The following is an 18,680-nucleotide window of genomic DNA, read 5'->3' on the forward strand; positions in this document are numbered from 1 at the left end:
ACAGGTGATTGTGTGTTCTCATTAAAAAGGCATTTTCAGCAGTGTTCTTTCCTTTTCTTTTTTCAAAACAGTGCTCCAAACAGCCACTTCAGTGGACTGGATTCATACAATAGAATCTTATTTGCTAACCCCGTACCACTACCCTTCCCTGCTATTCCCTAATGATTTGGTCTTTGTGAAGAACAAGACACAATACTGTCAGTAGACAGTGCTCTTTTAGCCTGTTGAAATAAGAAACCATTGAAGGAGATGGAGTGGTTTAGAAGTGAGAGGTAATAGCATAATAATAATAAGAAAAGAATCCAAGCCAAATAGAATGTGTGACCTCAATGCTCTCTGGGCACTCTGCCAGACTGAGTTACTCTGTGTGGCAGGTAAGCTATGCCATATAAAAATCTGTCCTGCCTTCAGAAAAAGTATACCTGAACCATGTTACCAAAGGAATAATTCACCAACCAGTAACAGAAGCCACTGACCCTCTGTGGTTCTAAGTCAAGAGGAAAATTGTAAACATTTTAGAAAGTAATCTGAATTTATAATGCTAACAGGATAGAGGTGCAACATCTTTTTAAATGAGAAGGAGGGGCTTATGTCTGGATTTATAATAGTCAAAGTCCTGGGACACCCAGGTGGCTCAGGTTGAGCATCTAATTCTTGATTTCGGCTCAGGTCATGATCTCACGGTTCATGGATTTGAGCCCCACCTCAGGCTCCGTGCTGACAATGAAGAGCCTGCTTGGGATTCTTTCTCTCCCCCTCTGTCTCCCCCTCCCCAGCCCAAGCTCATGCTCTCTCTCAAAATAAATAAATAAACTAAAAAAATAAAAATAGTCGAAGTCCTTATTGATACTCCGCAGCTGGAATTTAGAATTTACTTACCAGAGGAATAACTTTGGTAGGCGCAGTCTGCAGTCAATCCAGTGGCACTAATCGCTTTTAACGCCACTGTGTAATTGATGCCACATGTGATACATCCCAGGAGGCATTGGTTTTGATGGGTGAGACACTTAGACTGTCCCGTGTGTGACTCCAGAACTGCCACATAGGTTTGAGCCCCGGTCCCAACAGTCCAGCTCACGTTGATTACTGATTGGGTGACCTGAGTTACTGTCAGACTAGCTGGACAGCACGGCACTTGAGTGGGGAAAAAGAGAAAGAATTAGGGATTTATTTTCACTGAGGATTATTTGTGGGAAAATGACCAAGAATGCTAGTTTGTCTGTATACCATTCAATATCCTCCGTTTCTCAAGTCTTCAATTATTAAGCAAAATCTCCTTTTGTTAAGCACAATCTCATTCCCTCTGATACATCATTTAACATCAACTGTATGTAGGGGTTGTTTTCCCCAAGAATACAAAGCACTAACTGGCGTGGGTAATGTGAGTTTCCTCCCAATGTTTTCCGAATAGGAAGGAAATCCTTTGTTTTTTCCCAACTTTAACAATTTCAGTTGCAAATTTCAAAGCAATGGCTGTATTCACGTCTTCTCGTAATATAACATTTCCTAGCTTCTACAATTAAATGTATGTGCCTTTTTCATGCATTTCATAGTACTTAATTGATACAAAGCTTGCAATATTTTTAACCACTTAAGAATACCACAACCAATTCTCAAATTTTCAGGGACCCATTAAACAGGATATAGGATATCTAGAATCTTCCTGAGTACTAGGCATGGTCTCTATTCTGCTGTTCTTTGCATTTCAATTTTCATAGTCCAAAGTGCCATCCATCATATATAAGAGGAAATAATGTCCAAAGGCTTTAAGTAATTTGCTGAATTTCACTTACACACAGCACTTTGAAACCGTAACAGCTTTCTTTTATCAAGCTCCTACTGTGTATGCATCAGGCACTGTGCTAAGTGCTTGCAGCATTAACTAACTTAACATTCACAACCACCTGAGCAATCCATTCTCTCCCTTTTACCAGAAAACTGAAACTCAGAAAGCATTTTATACATTGAAAGGGCTGAGCCAAAGAAATAAACACAAGCCAGCTCATTTTGGTGCTTGTCCATTGTTTCAGGAGATTATGTCATGGAGGAATGTGATTTCAAATCAACGTTTTGCAGCGTCAGTGTATTCCTCCTTTGATGCCAGCATAGGAATATAGTAGAGTCTTTTGATGCTATTTTTACAGATCCTGTGTCCAAACATGGCAAGTTTTGTTTTCTAAGACTGGGGCTGTGTGAAAGGCAGTGAGTTTAATGTATTTCTATCACGTTTAGGGTCAATCACATGAGAAAATTCACGTCTTACAACAATTCCTAAGGACCACACTGAAGGCAACGTTGAGGCTGGTGGCAGCCACCCACCTGTTTCCAGGGGCACACTGAAGCTGGGCAGGCTCCGGCCTGCCTGTGTTTCAGCCACGGCGGTGACGGAGAACATGGAGCCGCAGGGCAAGCCGCCCATGGCGCAGGACTCTCCCTCGCTGCTGCACCGGTACAGCCCTTCCTCCCCCTGGGCCGTCACCGTGTAAGTGGCATCGTCATTAGTGGATCGCCAGTGCACGTGAATCATGGAGAATGCATCCTTCGAAATGTTTTTTATTTCGGGACTGCAAGGAGCTAAGAGATTTTAGATTATTCATTGAAACAGTGTGAGTCAAAACAGTGTGCCATCTGGTCTAAGTGTGATTCCCTCTCCCCCCCACCCCCCAACATGAGATCATCCCTACATTCAACTGTCAGGAGCATGGCAGCCAGATTCTTAGAGCCTTTGTGTGGAAACGTGGTATCAGGTTCCTTCAGCATCAGACTCATCAGAAAATGTGAGGGGCATTTTGAACTCTAAAAGCAAAGGTAATTAAGACAAACATTTGCCATCTTAACCCTCAAGGTGTGACTACAGAGAGCCCCACACCCCTGCAAAAGTTGCAGCAAATGAATGTCTGAAATAATTACTGGGGTAGTTTTACACTCTCCCCATGACCTCCTTTTTTGTTTTCTTCTCCCCCCACTTTGCTTTTTCTACCTGCTCTTTTGCCCCTCTGTAGGAAGAGAGGGGCTCTGATGGTCCCCACAAAGAGTAGTTTTGTGGTTCTTGTTGAATGCCCATCCTGAAGGGCAGCCATAGCTGGGGTGACTCGTTCAGACGGCAGTGAGGGAAATCACAGCTGTACCGTACCTGTGGTTACAAATCGGGAAGTACATGACGTATTGCTGCCCCGGACTTCGCTGAAGGAATACACTGTGATGTTGTACTTGGTGTCACACTCTAGAGCAGAGAGGGTACAAGCAGGAGCGGTGTCATTGCACTCAACCACGTTGAACCCATCGACAGCCTTGGTTTCATAAAGTTCGGCACCACGGACAGGAGACCAGACAATCTCTACTCTGTCACTGGAGACCAACACAGGGTTAATGTCGCTAGGACAACAGGGGGCTGAAAGCAGAAGCAGAGGGAGAAAATGGAGGTCAGTAAAGGAGCAAGGATGCTGGGGGGGGGCGCGGCGCGGGGCATTGAATCCTGATCTCCAAGGGCCGGAGCCTCTGCCACAGCCCTTCTAAGTTGCTCTGAGAATCTCCTACAGGTCTTTCCAGCTGTGATCTTGGACTAACACCCACCGCATAAAGGATAAATCCTCTATGCATGATGTCCAAGGTCGTTACAAGCTACAGCCAGTCTACACGTTAAGCTGTGCCGCCCCTCATCAATTCCCTCAATTCTCCACCTGCATGTGCTCTCATTTCCTTGTGCCTTGAAGACCGCTAACTGGAATGCTGTTCCTCTCTTCTGCCTGATAAAAATCATACCTAGTCTAACTTCCAGATCCTATCACTCTTTCCAGACACTAACCAGATAAAACCGAGGTCTGGAGGAGGCAGAAACATCATTGTATTCATACATCTTAGAACAGACCCTATTTTATATCATGGACAAATTCTGACAAATGTCTAGATTGGTTAGGAGTTTCCTGGGATGCCCTTGCCCCACCTCCATTCTGTCCATCCTTAAATATGCAGTTCAAGGTCACTCCTTCTGGAAGGCCCTCTGTGCCTTTGAGACTTGATTAATAGCCTCTTATTCCATTTTCCAAAGGCACTAATTATTTGATTCCTTCATGTTGGTAAAATTTATTGTAATCCAGCTAGTTACACATAACGATACTATGTTTTTATTTGTAAATATGGTTAATTAATTTTAAATCACTCACTCCTTTCATTCTTGAAAAATCAAGCATTTCTAGGGTGCCTGACTGGCTCAGTTGGTTAAGCATCTGACTTCAGCTTAGGTCATGATCTTGAGGTTTGTGAGTCTGAGCCGCCTCAGGCTCTGTGCTGACAGCTCAAAGCCTGGAGCCTGCTTTGGATTCTGTGTCTCCCTCTTTCTCTGACCCTCCACTCCTCATACTCTGTCTCTCTCTGTCTCTCAAAAGTGAATAAATGTTAAAAAAAATTTTTTCAATCAAGCATTTCCCTTTGCCAATCACGCTGTAAGGAGCCTTGAAGATGAAGAGGTAAATAAAACAGTCCCTGCTCTATTGAAGATCCAAGCCTAGTGGAGGAGCATAATAATGATGATGATGCTAATAAAAATACTTTGCATTGTGCTTTACCACAATGCAAAGACCTATTTCATTTTCATGCTCTCATTGTTATGTGTCCCATTTTGCATACGAAGGATACTAAGGAACTAGCAAGTAACGTCTTTATTCCCATTTTTCAGATGAGTTAGCAGTCAAGTTAGGACAATTAGGACAAGTTAGGACAGGTATCCTGCTGCAGAGCCTTCCACACCACGCAGCACCTTTGCCATTGCGTCTCTGTTTTCAGGTCTTGAGGAAAGAGTGAACTCCTGAGAGAGACGGAAGGACTGTACCCCCTTCAGCACCATGCACACGGTGCTGAATACTCAGTAGATCTTGGAAGGTTTAATTTTTCAGAGCAGGCATGAACGCCTGTATTCTCTGCTCTCTTTTCACTCCTAAGCCTTGCATTCTAGTTCAGGTTGGGCCCCATGAAGCCAATATTTCCTGCTCTGGAAAGAATGTGAGAGGAGAGATTCTCTTTCTGTTCTTGGCCCTGGAATGACTCCCAGGTAGCTTATGTCAGTCAGTCAGTGCAACAGGGGATCTGTGCTGCTGCTGAGTTTAGGAAACTCAGAACTCCTTGCGCAAGCATCAAGGGCAGCTTACCTGTGGTATAATTGAACACATCACCCAGCGGACTCTGCCCTGCCTTGTTATAGGCAAAAACACTGATAAAGTACGTGAAGCCACATTCAGATAAGAGATTGCACTGGGTGAGGGACGTGTTGCAGCGGACTTCCAAGCCATCATCACTCTTCACAAAGGCCACATAGTAATCACCCAGATCTGCACTGGACCAAGCCACAGACAGGTGGCCTGGAGGGTCTTCTTGGATGGTCACTCTTCCAGGTGCACAAGCAACTAGGAAACAGTAAATAATGAACAGCTATGAGAGTCCTGCCAGAGACTCTCTTTATACCTTTGCAGTTGTCCAGGATATCACATGCTGTGGACAGGGAATAAATGAAATAGTATCCGCAAACCAACGAGACATTCACACATGGTGTAAAACTTCTCTCACACAATACATGCTAGACAATGTCAGAAATACAGTTCTTTTACTGATAAGTGGGGGCCATTCCCATGATCATGACTGATTGTTTTTAAAAAATTTTTAATGTCTATTTTTGAGAGACAGAGAGCAAGCAGGGGAGGGACAGAGAGAGAAGAAGGCACAGAATGTGAAGCAGGCTCCAGGCTCTGAGCTGTCCGCACAGAGCCTGATGTGGGGCTTGGACTCATCAACCATGAGATCACAGCCTGACCCAAAGTCAAACACTGAACCCACTGGGCCTCCCAGGGTCCCCATTACTGATTGTTTTATACGCAAACTGGTGCCACCCGACTGTAAACGTGCAGGAGTGTTTCTGGGACACTGTACCCTGCCTGTACATTAGAATTAACCAAGGAGCTTTCACAAATGAGTCATACCCAGACTCCACTTCCAGCAATTCTGATTTAATTGATCTTAGGTGGGTTTTTAAAAAGCTCCTCAGATGCTCTTAATGTGCCTCCAAGATCGGGAAACATTGGAGGATTCTCTTCTGCATTAAATGACTATCTTGGATCTGCTATGCTTTTAAAAGGGTATTCTTATCTTTTCCTTCACTCTCAGCTATTTCAACCACATAGCCATTCCTAATAGGACGTCTGGAATAAATTATAACTGTTAAAAGAGAAGAGCCAAATCACCACGTTTGCTATCAGCAACTTTCATTTAACATAACTCTAAGAAATTGTGCACCAAGATGCCTGGGTGGCTCAGTCGGTTAAGCTCCCATTCTTGATTTTCGGCTCAGGCCATGATCTCACAGTTCATGAGATCCAGCCCCAGCACAGGGCCTGCTTGGGACTCTCTCTAAATAAATAAACAAACAAACAAACAAACACTGCATCAGCTTTATGATGGCTCTTTTCCTCTCTGTTCAGAAGCCTGTTTTTTTTTATTTTTAATTTTTAATTTGTATTTATTCTTGAGAGGGGGAGAGAGAGAGGGAAACACAGAATCTGAAGCAGGCTCCAGGCTCTGAGCTGTCAGCACAGAGCCCAATGTGGGGTGCAAACCCATGAACTGTGAGGTCATGACCTGAGCTGAAGTTGGACACTTAACCAACTGGGTCACCCAGGCGCCCCTCAGAAGCCTATTAACCTCAGGCTCTATTGGGTAAAGTGGACATTATTGTGATTATCTACATTTTCTTTGGCTTAGAGGACTAAAATCAGGCAAACCTGGGCTTGAATCCTAGCTCTAGGACTTATCAGGAAAAATCGCTTCACTCTCAGACCTAATTTTTTTTTATCTGAAAAAGGAAGTAATAGAGCCCACATCATTGAGTTGTCATGAAAGTTAAATAAAATGATGTATTTATAGTGCCTGGTACATACTAGGTCTTCACTAAATGTTAGTTCCCAGCACTAAAACACACAGCTGTTTCTAAATAGAGGCATAAACCTCCACATATGTAAGCCTTCATTTCTCTGATAAGATGAAAGTGGGAAGATAGTTAAACACATACTCAGAATTATAGACTGCCCACTGTTATCTTAAAAAATAGCTCCCACCAGGCGTAGGTCCGTGAAACACGGGGTAAGGAAAAGGCCACTCTCTGTACTGCACAGTTAGAGCTGTCTATAACTCCAGCTGGATCCTAGAATTTTTACAGCTTTACCAAGGATAAAGAAAATCAATTAATGAAAGAACAGAATAGGAGCTAGGACTCCTCATTTTCAAAGACATGCTTTTTCCAGTGCATGATAATATCACATTATTAAAACTCCTTAGAATGTCCAATTCAAGGCTTTCACTTAAACCAGGCTTTCGTTTTCACTGTTTCCAGAATGTTCTGGAACATTGTCAGGTGATTATTTGTTTCCCTTAGGGCAGTCACACTGGCTTGTCACTCTTGTTTACGTACCAGTTTTCAGGGCCTCCGAAGAGGTTGACTTGCTAGACCCAGCATCGTTACTTGCTAAAACTGAAATCAGGTACTCAGTCCCACACTGCAGGGATGAGATGGTACAGGCATTGAGAGTCGTGCTACAGCTCAGCTCTGAAGAGTCACTCAAAGCCATCACGGTATAGTTGAAAGCTCCTTCCGTTGGGGCCCAGGAAACAGAGGCCTTCAGAGCCCCACTGTCAAAAGAGACTTGAATGTTGGCAGGGGCACGAGGACCTAGATATTTGAGAAACAATTAAAATTTTGCAGTAGCCTGGAGAACCTGAGTAAGGTTTGGCCTAACAACATTGCAGAGCTTGGAAGATGAGGTACCACGATAGTAGGATAATTGCAAGGATTTAAAGCATAAAATTGGGACTTAGGGTAACACATCTGCCATTGACGATGCAAACTCATAGCTGGCTATGTGACCTTGGCCATGTTATTTAATCTGTTACCCACTTTTTTTTTACTCACCTAGAAAATGGATCTAATAAGATCAGTCCCTAACACATATAGGTGTTAAGTAAGCATATTTGGAATGAATGAATGAGAGAATGCACTCACAAGTAAGTGAATAATTAAATGAAATTATAAAAGTGAAAGGCTAAAAGGGCATACGGGTATGCTCTGATTAAGAATCAAATATTCTATTATCGAAAGATGAAGCTGAATGGAGTAGCTTCAACAATATCCGTTCTTTACTTTTTTTTTTAAAGTAGGCTCTATGCCCAGAATGGAGCCCAAAGCAGGGCTTAAACTCATGACCTTGAGATCAAGACCTGAGCTAAGGTCAAGAGTCGGATGCTTAACCGACTGAGCCACCCAGGCACCCCAACTTTTTGTAAAGATATTATATTATTTTTAAATCTTTTTTAATGTTTATTTTTGAGAGAGAGAGAGAGAGACAGAGCCCAAGCAGGGGAGGGGCAGAGAGAGAGAGAGAAGGAAGGAGACGCAGAATCTAAAGCAGGCTCCAGTCCCCGAGCCATCAGCCGAGAGCCTGATGTGGGGCTCAGACTGACAAACTGTGAGATCATGACCTGAGCTGAAGTCAGATGCTTAACTGAATGAGCCATCCAGGAGTCTCTTTAAGATTTTATTTTTAACTAATCTCTACCTCCAACGTGGGGCTTGAACTTACAACTTTGAAATCAAGAGTCATGTGCTCTACCAATTGAGACAGCCAGACACCCGTCCCTTCTTTACTTTTGACACTTAAAACTTCTTCTGTAAGAGCTTTTAGGTCATAACTGTTTCTAGAAGAGCAGAATTTCATTCCACGCTAAATCAAAGGGAACGAAGGAAAGTATCAAGTGTGATGATCATACATTAGGGCAGTCATTTTAGTGTCTCCCAAAAGTTCCCTCTTACATTCTTATAAATTTCCCTTCTTCTTTTCAGGGTTATCCTTTTGAAAAAGCTTGAGGGTGTCCTTTTGGGCTGGACATCTGTGCTGTAATGAGGCCCACCTGCCAGGCATTAGCAGCCTGCTTACATAGCATTTAAGCAGAAACCAGCACCTTCTAGACACACGTGGGTTATACAGGCAAGGCCCTGTTTGAGGAAACAGGGAGTCAACTCATCCTCTGCAGGGCACATACCCGCCGTGATTCTCCTACAGGACCCTCCCCCTGCTTCATGGTTAGCTTACCTGCAGAGGCAGATCTGCTCCTAGGCAATTCTGGGTTCAAGGCTAGCAAGGGGAACCTGAAGTATTTTAGGACAACCAGCTCTTCCCACATGGGGCAAGGGAGGACCAGGAAAAATGAGCAGAGTATTGGGGGTTGTTAGGGGTTGAATTGAGTTCCTTCAAATTCATATGTTGAACTCCTAACCCTTAGTACCTCAAAATGTCATCTTATTGGAAAACACGGTCATGGGTGATGCAAGTAGTGAAGATGAGATCATTAGAGTGGGCCCTAATCCAACATGACTGGGGCCCTTATAAAGACAGAAAATTTTGTGCTCGCTTTGGCAACACATATACTAAAACTGGAATGATACACGGGGCACCTGAGTGGCTCAGTTGGTTAAACATCCGACTTCGGCCCAGGTCATGATCTTACAGTTGGTGGGCTCGAGCCCCACGTCAGGCTCTGTGCTGAGCTCAGAGCCTAGATCCAGCCTGCTTTATATTCTGTGTGCGTGTCTCTCTCTCTTTACCCCTCCCCTGCTCATGCTCTCTCTCTCTCTCAAAAGTGAATAAACATTAAAAAATTTTTTAAATAATAAAATTGGATGATACAGATTAGAATGGCCCCTGCACAAAGAATGATATGCAAATTCATGAAGCATTAATTAATTAATTAAAAAGTAAAAAGAGGAAATCTGGACACAGGCATATACGACCCGGTAGAGTGCCATGTGATTACGAAGGGTGCCATCTACAAGCCAAGGAGAGAGGCCGGGAACAGATCCTTCCCTCACAGTCCTGGGAAGGAGCCAACCGTGCTGACACCTTGATTTCAGACTTCGGTCTCCAAAACAGGGAGACCACAAATTTGTGTTGTTGAAGTTGGTTTGCGGCACTTTGCGAAGGCAGCCGTAGCAAAGTGAGAGAGAGGCTGAATCTATACCCTAAAAAATTTTTAAACATGGGAAACATGAAAAAGAAGGCTTTAAGAGAAGAGTCACCTGGAGGAGACGGCTGTCTGTGACCCTGGCCTGATGTGAGGCTTTCTCCCACGCCGCTCTGTGCCTGCAAATCCTTCTCAGAGCCCTTGTTACACTGAACTGTAATCACTGATTTGTGCCTTGGTCTCTCCCAAGACACAGTCAGTTCTCCAAGCATGAGGATTATGCTTTAATGGATTTTGGAGCCCCATCAGCTAAACGATGTCCAGCACATAGTGGGCCCTCAGTTAATGTTTGTGGAAAGAAAGAAAGAATGAATGCCTAGGAAAAGGCCTGGGAAACTGGTTTATCACAGACAGCCTGACTCACCAGACCCATCAAGAATCACCTTAAAGCCACCTTCCTATGATGTCACCCTAGAGAAATGATTACAAAGGGAAATCCCTTTTCTCCCTGCATTTCTGTCTTGACCCATAGACAATGAGGCTTTCACCCCAACCTCCAAACTTAGGGAATGTTGGAGAGAACACTTCTGGTTTCTTCCCTCCCTTTCTTTGGTCCTCTCTAAGAAATGAAATAGCTTATCTGATTGGTGAGAGTCTGGCATCAGGCCACATTGTCAGTGGGTGGCTTACTCTGCCTAAAAAAAAAATCCCTGTGTCTCTCTCCCTCTCATTCTTTTTGGCTTACTCTAGCAGATGGATTTGGGTTTCCAGGTATCATGCAGTAGGAGCCCCTGGTCAGCCTCCTCCTTTAGTGGGGACGCGAGAGAACACACACCACGCTCCAGCCTCTCAGCCTGTGACGGGAGGAGAGGCGATGGGAGTCCCATGGTGACCTCAGGCCGAAGCTGAGGTTTGGGGCAAGATAGCAGAAATTTGGGTTCCCAGCACAGTAGGAAGTACCCTAACAACAGCGACTCTGTGTTGTTTGCTGCTGGATCTCTAGATCAATGCCCGCTCAAAGTTGGCTTGCACTCACTAAATGTCTACTGAATGGAATGAATTCCTGTTTGTCCCAGTTCTTTCTGTTTACGCCATTGGTCTGAACCTAGGAAGGGCCGGGGAGACTGGTAAACCCAGCAAAAATCATCTCCTGCTGTGTGATATAAAATTCGTATGCTTGAAATAAGTTGGATATCAGAGAGGGAGAAGCCAAGCTCTGTGAATGCTGAGCAGCATTTCTTTACACAGGCAGTCAGCATTTAAACTACCGCACTATAAATAAACTCATAATAAATTTAAATATCTGCCACCAGCTGCTCTGTACTTATCCGTTAACGCTACTCCCGATGTCTACGATGCATAGCCTCCCGTTAATCAAAAGGGAGATTGCTTGGGGCTGAGCTGGGACGTCCTTACTTGTTCTCTGATTGCAGGTGGAGTCGTCCCCAGGGGTTCCATTGGCGTTCCACGCATAGGCCTTTATGGTGTAGAGAGTCCCAGCGTCTAACCTATTGAACGTCAAGGAGGTGTTTGTGGTATTCTCTTTCCATATTCTACCCAAACCATTGGCTCGCATAATGGACACAGAGAATCCAGTTGCCATATAGACAGCTTCCCACTGCACAAGAATAGAGTCTGGGCTTGGAGAGCTTACTTCTAGAATTGGTGCAGCCAACACTATAAAGACAAAAACACAAGTGTTTGTGTTAGTAAACTCCAATAGAGGATAATTCGGATTTAGAAATAAATTATTTTGAGGTTGATCATCCATATTATGAAATAATTATTTGCCTTGCAAAAGCATTTATGGTAAAATTCCATTAAATAATGGCTATCTAGGGGCACCTGGGTGACTCAGTCAGTTAAGTGTCAAAACTCTTTATTTGGCTTGGGTCATGAACTTGAAGTTTGTGAGTTTGAGCCCCACATCAGGCTTCGTCTGGCAGCACAGAACCTGCTTGGGAGTCTGTCTCCTCTCTCTCTGCTCCTCCTCTACTCACGCACATGCTCTCTCTCTCTCTCTCTCTCTCTCAAAAATAAATAAATAAACATTAAAAAATAATGCCTATCTAAATTTGTTTTAATCATAAATGACTCAGCAAAGGAATGGGGAACAGAAAACTGTAATATTAGGCATTACTTCCAACTGGAGGTTTGTAAGAAATTGTATAAAATATCCCTGTAATTATGGGGAAATGATAGTTTATAATATTCTTAAAGAAAACTTTTATGTTTATTTACTTATTTTGAAAAGGGGCAGAGGGGCAGAGAGAGAGGAGTGAGAATCCCAAACAGGCTCTGTGTTGCCAGAGAAGAGCCAATGTAGGGCTTGAACTGACTGTGAGATCATGAGCTGAGCCGAAGTCTGATGCTTAACCAACTGAGTCACCCAGGTGCCCTTAAATGCAGGGATATTCTTAAAGATGCCGAGAATGGGTTTTATTTTCCAAAGCATCTGGGATTTAAATACCGCCACCTCCACCGATATCTGAATTCCCCACACATCATTCGGTGGCTTCCGACTCTGGGCGCTGAATCGTAGGCACTCCACGACACAAAATGATGTCATGTACTTGCAGCCCCAGTACAACGGACCCAGGCCCCACACATAGCCCAACAGAGGACGGGCATCCAGCTACCCGTCTTTGCCTGCTTCGGAAGCGATGCTTGGCTTCTCCCAGTGGCGCTGATAGATCTGACGGTGATGTGGTACAAAGTCGCAGCCTTCAGGCCTGTCACAGTGCCTGGGGAATTGGCCACCATGGTTTCAATGACAGTGTCACCATCTTCAGCAGTGAGGAGATAACTGGTGGCCCCTGGCACTGTGGCCCATTCCACAGTGATGCTGTTGCTTATTTTTGAATATGCCTGATCAATAGTGGGTATTTTGGGAGCTGGAAGAGATTTTGAAGTTGTACATTAGCTAGGGTATCTATGAAGGTTACTTCCTTCATCATTTTACTTTTTTTCCTTTTTTTTTAAGTTTAGTTATTTTGAGAGAGAGAGAGCACAAGCAGGGGAGGGGCAGAGAGAGAGAGGAAGAGGGAGAGAATCCCTAGCAGACTCCACCCTGTTAGCACAGAGCCCTACAGGGCGTCAAACTCATGAACTGAGAGATCAGGATCTGAGCTGAAACCAGGGGTAAGATGCTTAATTGACTGAGCTACCCAGGCGCTCCAACATCATTTTACTTTTCAAACTAAATCATTTTCATGTCATCCCTGAGACATAAACTTTGCCCTCATTTTCTTTTCTTTTTTTTAAGAGATTTTATTTATTTGTTTTTAATTTCTTTTTAACAGAGAGACAGAGAGAGACAGAGCATGAGTAGGGGAGGGGCAGAGAGAGAGAGAGGGACACACAGAATCGGAAGCAGGCTCCAGGCTCTGAGCTGTCAGCACGAAGCCCGAGGTGGGGCTCAAACTCACAAGCCTGAGATTATGACCTGAGCTGAAGTTGGGCGCTCAACCGACTAAGCCACCCAGGCGCCCCAAGAGATTTAAGTAATCTCTGCACCCAATATGGGGCTCGAACTTACAACCCCGAGATCACGAGTCATATGTTCTCCTGAATGAGCCCGCCAAGGGCCCCCGCCCTCAGGAAAAGAAAGGCAAAGCTACTCTCCAGAAGAGAGCTGGAAAGCTCAAACCCTTCATTCAGGAATGGGCTTTCAAAAAGGTTTTTCCCAGTTGCCTCTGGGTTAATTTGTACTTTTTGTACTTTTTGAAGGATTCAATCAGAGTGGAGAGTGGGGCCCCTGCCTGGCTCAGTCTATAGAGCAAGCAACCCTTGATCTCAGGGTTGTGAGCTCGAGTCTCACGTTGGGCATTGAGCCTACTTTAAAAAAAAAAAAAAAAAGCAGGGAGTGATTGTGAGAAAGAACTCTGAGAGGAAGGAGAGAGTCATTGAGGGGCTTCATTCCAGAGGCTTCCATGCTGGTTTGGCACTCTGTGAATTCCCAGGCCTTCCCTGCTGCCACCAATCTTCCCCACCCTGCCCCTCACCTATGCTCCGCTGCCTCGGCCTGAAGGCCAGAGTCTCACCTCTGCTGTGGCTGTGTCTCCGTCTCGTGCACTTGCACAGTTCCCACAAGGGATATAGTCTAATGGAGGAAGAAGGAGCATTGGGTTCCTTGTTTTACAACTGCTCTATTGTACTTTCTTTCATATTATCAGAGTGGAGCCATTTTTAGATTCTTCTACATAAAATATAAGTAGACATTATTCTCCCACTCTCCATCAAAACATCTACCCCAGCATAAGAAGTAGATGCTGTGGTCTCTCTTCACCTGGGCCACGGTTTGTCTGTGGGACATGAATGCTTACTTCATGAATTTATATAAGGCATTCCTACACTTTGGATAAGGGATAGGAGACACAGCACAGTAACAAGATTTACAACATTGCCAAAATCCACAGACACAAAAGTGCCCTGGCTGTAGGAGGTCCAAGTGGAAGAAAAGGTCAAACAGAAATAGCTTGTTTTAGATTTGGAACTGGCACTTAGCCTTTTATGTTCAATGCACTGCATTTGCCGGGTAAAATCACTATATGCCAAGTTCAAAACTAAAGCGCAAAATGAAACTACAGGGCAAAGAGGGCAAAGAGTAACTATAGACCAAACGTGTAATTAACCGGTATCCACTCCCTCCCCTCGCAGACCCCCACCTGCCAAATCCCTATGCATGACATAGACAACTTCTCTTCCTGCACCAATAGCCCGGAGGGTTGGCTTTGGCAGCGACTCAGAAATAGCCAATCTGCAAGATTGAACAAAGTCTCCACTGTGCACTGGCCAGACATTCCTTGAACATCACCGAGGACTGTCTCTTTTGCCACTGACAGGGGGGAAACCCTGAAAGTTACATGTGCTGGGGAAAAGTCGCAGACCTGCGCATCTTAGCCATTGGCCAGCAGCAGGTGATTCTGCAGGAAGCATGCATGTCCCCTCTCCCCCATGGCAGGATAGAAAGCCCCAGCAAGGGCCCCCCTTTCACCCCCCACACTCATCCCTTTTCTGCGCTCAGCTATTTGTCCTGTGTTACATGTCTTCTTCCCTCTAACTTGGTGCCTCTCAACCCTTGTTTCCTTTGTCCCCATAGTTCATCTGATCTTTTGTGTCAGCCAGTCCTCCTCATTGCAGTGGCCTAACTTCCTGGAAAAATGACAACCAAACTAGACATCGACATGCAAGGCCTGACAGTGCATTCAGGAAGTAGTTTGAGAGGCATCTGAAAGGCTAGTGAAACGTAGATTGTCTCCTCACAGGCCTGACAAAGGGCCTGAGGTCTCCACAAAATTTGCCCCATTGAACTGTGCCGGGAGAGGCCCATTGCTCAGAAGAAGATATGCAGGAGGCCAGTGTCCGCAGGAGGCCAGAGTCCGCAGCATGCAGCCCGGGGGCGCCTGGCCGAAACAGCACAGGACTGGGATCCAGGAAGTCTGGGGTTGAGCCCTGTCTCTGCCATTTATCACTGCATGTGAACACGTACAAGTCATTTAACCTCTTCTGGTCTCAGCTTTCCTCCTTGAGAATGTGGAATATTAATAATGTCTAGATCTTAGGATTTACTTTGAAATGTAAAATACCTACATCTTAGGATTGTTGCAAGGATTAAGTTAAACACTGCATGCGAGGACACTCTGAAAAGTGGGAAGGGCGAGTGTGGTGTGTGTGTGTGTGTGTGTGTGTGTGTACTAGGATGAGCAAGCTTTGGGTTTGGAAGAGCCTGACCACATGACACTGCCGTGGACAAGCGCTAGAAGGTGAAATTCTGGGGAGTCTGAGGCGAGCGCAGGAGAGACAGATCGCCTGTTTTGCTGAGTGGGATCTGACAAGCGACAGCAGTGGAAGATTGATACCTTGTACTGTGCTTGCCTTAAAGAAATGAGAAGCCTGAGTGGGATATGTAAGGATCCATAAACCAGCAGGAGTTCTTCCGTCTTTGTTCTATGTTTGGCCCACTTACTGCTTTGACGAAAGAGATAACTTTATTCTCTAGATTTGCAATCAACCACTCTGATCAGTCAAAAGTGGAAGAGGACCTCTGTGCAGTCCACCAACTCACAGAGATCTAAATTAGCTCACGCGGGGGCACCTGGGTGGCTCAATCAGTTAAGGGTCTAACCTTGGCTCAGGTCATGATCTCATAGTTCGTGAATTTAAGCCCCGCATCAGGCTCTGTGCTGACATCTCGGAGCCTAGAGCCTGCTTCGGATTCTGTGTCTCCCTCTCTCTTGGCCCTTACTCTGCACACACTCTGTCCTGCAGCCCCAGTGGCCAGACACAGAGTAAGAGCCTATTCCAGAGCCCAAAGAGAATCATAATACACATGCCCAGAATGGAACCTCCAATCCAGTATCAATAAAGCATATCCCATTTATTGAAAAACCAGGATGAATCAATTAATAGTATCACTGGTATCTCAGCTTGCCCCATTTTTTCTGTCAAATACTGTAGATAGTGTGGGACTAAAAAGGGCCCTGCTCTCAGGGCTCAGTGTCTCCTTTGACCTTCTAAGGACACAGAACTAGATTTTGTTCTAGTTCTTTGTTCACCCAAAGGCCACGTCTAAAAACAGAGTCACTTTGTATATGGCCGACCAGTCCTTTCCATTGCTTCCTGGTGAATCATGAAGGTTTCTCAAGACTAAGGTAAGCGATAAAAATGAAACATGAGAATGTTAGAAAACTTATTGCACATGCATGCATTTTACGGGTCAGCCATCTGTAACTACATCAAATTTTTATTTTCAAAGTTTATATGTTTATTTTGAGAGAGAGAGTGTGGGAGGGACATAGAGAGTGGGAGAGGGAGAGAGAGGGAGAGAGAGGGAGAGAGGGAGAGAGAGGGAGAGAGAGAGAGAGAGAGAGAGAGAGAGCGAGAGAGAGAGAGAGACAATCCTAAGCTGGCTGTGCACTGTCAGCACAGAGCCGATGCAGGGCTCAAATCATGAACCATGGGATCATGATCTGAGCAGAAACCAAGAGCCGGATGCTTAACCGACTGAGCCAACCAGGTGCCCCTATTTTATTTTATTTTAAAATTTTAGGCACTTGTCTGGCTCAATTGGTAGAGCATACGACTCTTGACCTCAGAGTTGTGAGTTTGAGCACCACATTGGGTGTAGAGATTACCTTAAAATTTAAAAAAATTATTCAGGGGCACTTGGATGGCTCAGGTCTTTTAATTAAAGTCCAACTCTTGATTTCTGCTCAAGTTATAATCTTAAGGTTCGTTGGTTTGGGCCCTGTGTGGGGCTCTACCTGAGTGTGGAACCTGCTTGATATTTCCCCCCACTCTCTCCCTCTGCCCCTCTCTCCTGCTCATGCTCTCTCTTTCTTTCTAAAGGAAAATTTTTAAAACTCTTTTTTAAAATCACCTAATTTTTAAATTGCCTTAGTTGTACTTCCTTTTCTATGGAAAAAAATAATAAATAAGAATTGTTCTCATTTAGTTGAATTGCTATGAGACCTTACTGATGATATAATCAGTATTACATGAGTTCTCTAGCTCATCAAAATCTCATTGAATATAAATTTCCTCTAAAGAAATTATCATTGGTTTCAGTCATTTATTGAGGAAAAATGATGGTAAAATCTTTTTAAAAGAAAGACTTTTTCTAGTTCTAAGTTATCATTTTCTGTATTTTAAGGACGTACTATTACAAGTGTAAAATCCTCTCTTATAAGAGAATCCTGATCTTTTACTCAAAAACATGTCTAGTTTTCCTCTCTAGTTCTTCAGAATACAAATAAGAAAAATTATATAAATTAGACTTTTCACTATTTATGGCTAGAACTTTCTTTGGCTAGAATGATAATCATCATTATATTTTACTAATGACTAACTGTATTTGAGAAAATCCATGGCTACATACACCTCGGTACTCAATAAGATCTTATAAGGACTTGTAAGTTTGGTCCATGCATTTGTCTTACCAATTAGACTCACAGTGTGAGCACTCAGGAGATGTTGAATATTTTTCCAATATAGCTTTTCTATTTCAGGGTAGCCAAGAATTAACAGTGGAAATTAAAATCAAACATGGGAAGGGGAAACTTGTGTTTCAAAAAGTTTTACCTGTATTTGCTGAAGCAACCTGAAAAGGAAAGGGTACAAAAATTAGAACCATGAAGAAAAATACCATTTGGGGAAATGTAAAACATAAATCAGAGCAGTAATAAACGTATCACAACATTTTAATATGTAATGCGAGCAATATTTGAATCCATACAGAGCATTTATTTGCACAAATCACTTCCCAAACTCAAATCTACCCCAAAGGAATCCTAAATAGAATTCAGAGGCTGGAAGCAGATCACATTACTATTTCATTTTTCTCCCTGAATCTGCCTATTGAACTAAGTCAGGAGCTGCTGACAGATTTTTCAGAAATCTTTGTTCTTAAAATATAATGATAATCTTGTTTTCTTTCTCTAGTAAGTTGCATTAAATTTCAAACATGCAAGCATATACAAAGTTGGTATGGTCCAAAACTATTTTGTTTTCTATCTTTCCACCCACTAATCTCTGAAGAGAGAGAGACAGAGACAGAGAAAGATAATAAATGGCTTTTTTTTCCCTAAATAGTTGCACGTAGGTCGGAATGGTGAACTCACCATTTTAAGACAGATAAGACTGAATCCAATCAAAGGCAAACATTCCTTGGGTCCGCCGGCCAT

At 43.8% G+C, this 18,680-nt stretch overlaps 1 protein-coding gene across 1 annotated transcript in view; it reads right to left on the bottom strand.

The window, feature by feature from the left end:
• FNDC7 (fibronectin type III domain containing 7) overlaps window positions 1–18,680 on the bottom strand; it is a 29,819-nt gene extending 11,139 nt beyond the window's left edge. The window contains exons 1-9 of the mRNA XM_029949325.1: window positions 18,618–18,680; window positions 18,079–18,097; window positions 12,636–12,890; window positions 11,413–11,673; window positions 7,454–7,711; window positions 5,145–5,399; window positions 3,134–3,391; window positions 2,320–2,574; window positions 880–1,134 (exon numbers count right to left, since the gene is read on the bottom strand). Coding sequence (XP_029805185.1) covers window positions 880–1,134; window positions 2,320–2,574; window positions 3,134–3,391; window positions 5,145–5,399; window positions 7,454–7,711; window positions 11,413–11,673; window positions 12,636–12,890; window positions 18,079–18,097; window positions 18,618–18,680 — 1,879 coding nt within the window. The remainder of the gene's footprint in view (window positions 1–879; window positions 1,135–2,319; window positions 2,575–3,133; window positions 3,392–5,144; window positions 5,400–7,453; window positions 7,712–11,412; window positions 11,674–12,635; window positions 12,891–18,078; window positions 18,098–18,617) is intronic.

The sequence above is a fragment of the Suricata suricatta genome, chromosome 8 (genome assembly GCF_006229205.1).
Source record: "Suricata suricatta isolate VVHF042 chromosome 8, meerkat_22Aug2017_6uvM2_HiC, whole genome shotgun sequence".
Classification (NCBI taxonomy): domain Eukaryota; kingdom Metazoa; phylum Chordata; class Mammalia; order Carnivora; family Herpestidae; genus Suricata; species Suricata suricatta.